General features: G+C 54.5%; 1 protein-coding gene across 1 annotated transcript; it reads left to right on the forward strand.

The window, feature by feature from the left end:
• Positions 1 to 204: 204 nt before the first annotated feature.
• MOB3A (MOB kinase activator 3A) lies at positions 205 to 3,711 on the forward strand. Its single transcript, XM_010074996.1, has 3 exons — positions 205 to 746; positions 2,561 to 2,763; positions 3,682 to 3,711. The coding sequence occupies exons 1-3, from the start codon at positions 329 to 331 to the stop codon at positions 3,709 to 3,711; spliced, it is 651 nt and encodes a 216-aa protein (XP_010073298.1). The 5' UTR covers positions 205 to 328.
• The last annotated feature ends 337 nt before the right edge of the window (positions 3,712 to 4,048 follow it).

A 4,048-nucleotide genomic window follows, 5' to 3' on the forward strand; every position in this document is an offset into this window, starting at 1 on the left:
TGCAGGGGGGACTCTTTGTCCAGCCCAGGTCACCTCTGGCAGCCGAGGCTGGAAAGAGAAGGGGGAGGAAGGAAAGCTGGCGTTGGCTTCCCCCCCGGCTCGGATCTGGGGCAAGGGCCCAGATGGTATCCCAGATTTCTTCCTATGGGATTTAGACAAGGTTTCCTGTTGAGAGAGCTGCTCCTAATCGCTGCCCTTCTGTGCTGCCTTGCAGATCGGGACCAGATGAGCGCAGGGAGGTTTCTGTGAAGATCAGTCACCCCAGCAGCGCTGCATCTCCGGCTGTCATCGCTACGGACCTGGAAAACAAAGAAAAGGAGAAGAAAAAATGTCCCATGCTCTAAAGCAAGTGTTCAATAAAGACAAAACCTTCCGGCCCAAGCGCAAGTTTGAGCCGGGGACTCAGCGCTTTGAGCTGCACAAGAAGGCTCAAGCCTCGCTCAACGCTGGCCTGGACTTGAAAGTCGCCGTCCAGCTGCCACCGGGAGAGGAGCAGAACGACTGGGTGGCCGTGCACGTGGTGGACTTCTTCAACCGCATCAACCTGATCTACGGCACCATCAGTGACTATTGCACGGAGCAGTCCTGCCCCGTCATGTCAGGGGGGCCCAAGTACGAGTACCGATGGCAGGACGAGCACAAGTACCGAAAACCCACCGCCCTGTCCGCTCCCCAGTACATGAACCTCCTGATGGACTGGATCGAGGTACAGATCAACAACGAAGACATCTTTCCCACCAATGTCGGTGAGTTCGGTTCCAGTTGTGGCTGGGGGAGGGAGGCTGGTGCAGAAACTTCTCCTTCAAGCCCTCAGGTCCATTTCTGTTCCCTAGTTGCTGTTTCCCAGGTCCCTCCCGTAGCAGAGCTATTTCTTTTTCTGCTGGCAGCGTAGTAAGGTCTTCCAAGCACCTGAGAAACTCGAGAGCTCTTCTGGAGTGCTAAAATACCCCGAGCTGTCCCAGATCCCGTTTGGAGTCACGGATACCTCGAGGAAAGCCAAGCTGAGCCTGGGCAGCGAGAACAAGAGGCTGCTCTTAGAAAAATCAGTCTCTGCCATGACTCTTGAGTAGTTCCTGCCGGACGTGGTCTCCTGGAGGACAGCTCGTTTCGAGCTGATTGCTAGCTTGGGCTCGACGTGCGTGCTCGGCGTCAGCCTGGTGATGGTGGCCACGTTTCCATAATTAGCTCTTTGTTATCCCAGGCTGGCGTTAGCTGACTCTGCCCTTCCCACCGCCGTGCTTCCCGGCGTGCGCTCGGCTGGTTGGTGCAGCTGGGTGGGAAGCGGACATGCGTGTGGAGGGAGGGGCGGCGTTTCATCCATTGCCAGGGCGATGGGAAGGAGAATTTGGCCAAAGACACCTAAATCTAAACACAGCTTCGTGTGCTGGCTTCGGGACAGAGGTGTTGGGTTTTCTGTTTGTTTTGCGCTGAGTGAAATGTGAGAATTCGGCGTTTAAAGCGTTAGGTAAATACGATTGATCCCATTCAGAGCTCTGAGCTTCTGGGATGCAAAAGACAAGATGCAGCGGAGTTCCCTCCCTCCTGCCCCGGCGTTTATCCCGTCGGAGCTCTGGCGGGATGCAGTTGGCCACTGCTGGGGACACGGCTGGCGGCTCTGCCCCACGAGCATCCACGGGGCTCCTCCACCCGTGCTAAAATGCAGCTGAACCCAGGTGGGGGGGGACCAGGGCCATGAAGAGCCAGTTCTGCAGACAGCTGAAATCCTCCCCACCCCTTCCTCCCATCACCCAAACGGCTGCTGCGTCGCTTTTAGCCAGGACTCTTCTGCAAGCCTCCCCGGGGACTGTGAGCAGGGGGTTTGTTCTGTTCGGGGAGGCAAGACAAGTTTCCAACAGCAGGAGGGTTGTGGGTTGGTTTGGGGTTTTTTTTAGTTGTTATTGTTTTCAGCTCAGCTTTTGCCAAACTCCTCTTAACGCCGGCTGAACGCTGCAGTTCTTGCAGGGCACTGAAAGGGTTTAACTAATCCTCGTTCCTCCAGAAACGACCTGTGTGAACTTTAAACTGTAATATTCTCCTGAGACGGGTGTTTGGACAGACCGCTCCGCTGCAGGGCCCTGGCTGAACAAACCCCAAAGAACTGATGCCTTTAAAAAGCACCTTAACGTCTTTAATTTTTAACCAAAGAGCTAAAGCCGTATCAAAACAAGAGATAACTCCGGGGAGTTAACAGCACCGACTCTTTCTTTTGGGGCGTTGCTTCTGGACTGGAACTCGGTCGTATCTAGTATTTATATTAACATGCCAAATAGGAGCAGAAGAAAACTCCATCAGGCTGAAGCAGCTGCTGGGAATCTCTGAGGCTGGTCTCTTGCTTTCAGCTGCTAGCAGCCGTCGATGGCGTGCAGCACTCCGTCACTGAAGAAAGCTGTGCTTTGAAAAATCTGATCCAAATGGAAAGGAAAAAGGAGAAGGGAACTGGAGATTGCCAGGGACAGAAGCCCTTTTCTCTCCATTTATCCGTTTTATAAATTTATTTTAGCCCCAAGGAAGCAGTTTGAACTTGGCTGAAGGTTTCTGACGGTTGTGTCTTCCCTCCCAGGTACTCCCTTCCCCAAGAACTTCCTCCCAGTAGTGAAGAAGATTCTCTCCAGGCTCTTCCGGGTCTTTGTCCACGTCTACATCCACCATTTCGACAGGATCACCCAGATGGGCTCGGAAGCCCACGTGAACACCTGCTACAAGCACTTTTACTACTTTGTGAAAGAGTTCAACCTCATAGACACCAAGGAGCTGGAACCGCTGGTGAGTGTCCGGGTGGGCTCAAGGTCTGCAGCCAGCACACAAGGGGGGGGCTGGGGGGAGAGGTGGCACAGAGGTGTCTGGTACCTTCTCAAAACTGGCTGCCCAAATTCAGGACACTGGTTGGTGTTGCAATTTGTCAGGATGTGCAGGCACAGCTGAGCCAGGGTTGTGGAATCCCGGAAGGGTTTGGGTTGGGAGGGACCTTAAAGCCCCCCCAGTGCCCCCCCCTGCCATGGGCAGGGACACCTCCCACTAGCCCAGGTTGCCCAAAGCCTCATCCAGCCTGGCCTTGAACCCCTCCAGGGATGGGGCATCCACAGCTTCTCTGGGCACCCTGGGCCACTGCCTCACCCCCCGCACAGGAAAACATTTCTTCCTCACATCTCATCTCCATCTCCCCTCTTGCAGCTTCAAACCGTTCCCCCTCGGCCTGTCCCTGCACCCCCTGATCCAGAGCCCCCCCATCCTTTGGGCATCAGTTGGGGGGAGTTGACTTGTTCTTCAGCAACCTCCTGGTGTTTCTAGCAGCCGTTCTCACCTCGTTTGCGTGCGCAGCCTGGGTACCCCTCGGTGATGGGGATGCCTGGAGCACCGCTCCCTGCGGGACAGCACCACACCTCCCCAGGGGTCTGGAGGATGGCGAGCGTGACCCGGAGCTGGGAGGTGCTGATGGTGTTTCTAAAGCCGCGAGCGGCAGAGCAGACCTGCAGAGCCGCCGAGCAGCGGAAGGGTGTCCTGGGAATGGGAGGGGTGGGGGGAACACGGACCTGCCCAAACCGGAGCTCTTACTAAGAGCCGTCACCGCTTGCCTGAGAAGGGTATTTACCACTAAACAAAGGTGAGGTTTTTTCATCCACACCCTCACCGGGCAATCTGGATCTTTGTTCATGTTCTTTGTCTTGTCTGTCCCTTTGACAGAAGGAAATGACCTCCCGGATGTGCCACTGAAATCAGACCTGCTCCCACCTCGGCGTCTCTTCCGAGGACTCCGAGTCCCTCTCCTGCCTTGGAGACGTGATTCCAGGGGAGAACAGAGACGTTTTGTTAAAGAAATCTATATATTTTTAATGAGTTTCAATGTAAAACTGTGATATTGCAGGAATATTTTTTTAAGGATGCTCTAGATAAACTAGTTTTTTATAGTAATTTCTATTAAAAAAAAAAAAAAAGAAAATATTTTGGGCCGCTTGGTGGAAATGCTCGCTCTTTGGAGAGGGAAGAGCCGCCCTGTACTGCCTCTTCCCTGGCCCCTCGCCCCAGCGGCGCCCAGCGAGCCGAGCCAGAT

This window comes from Pterocles gutturalis, unplaced genomic scaffold, assembly GCF_000699245.1.
Source record: "Pterocles gutturalis isolate BGI_N339 unplaced genomic scaffold, ASM69924v1 scaffold3032, whole genome shotgun sequence".
NCBI lineage: Eukaryota > Metazoa > Chordata > Aves > Pterocliformes > Pteroclidae > Pterocles > Pterocles gutturalis.

Coding starts and splice junctions, on each gene's coding strand:
- MOB3A (XM_010074996.1), top strand. CDS start 329: ATGTCCCATGCTCTAAAGCAAGTGTTCAATAAAGACAAAACCTTCCGG. Junction 747..2,560: donor CATCTTTCCCACCAATGTCG/GTGAGTTCGGTT, acceptor CTTCCCTCCCAG/GTACTCCCTTCCCCAAGAAC. Junction 2,764..3,681: donor CCAAGGAGCTGGAACCGCTG/GTGAGTGTCCGG, acceptor TCCCTTTGACAG/AAGGAAATGACCTCCCGGAT.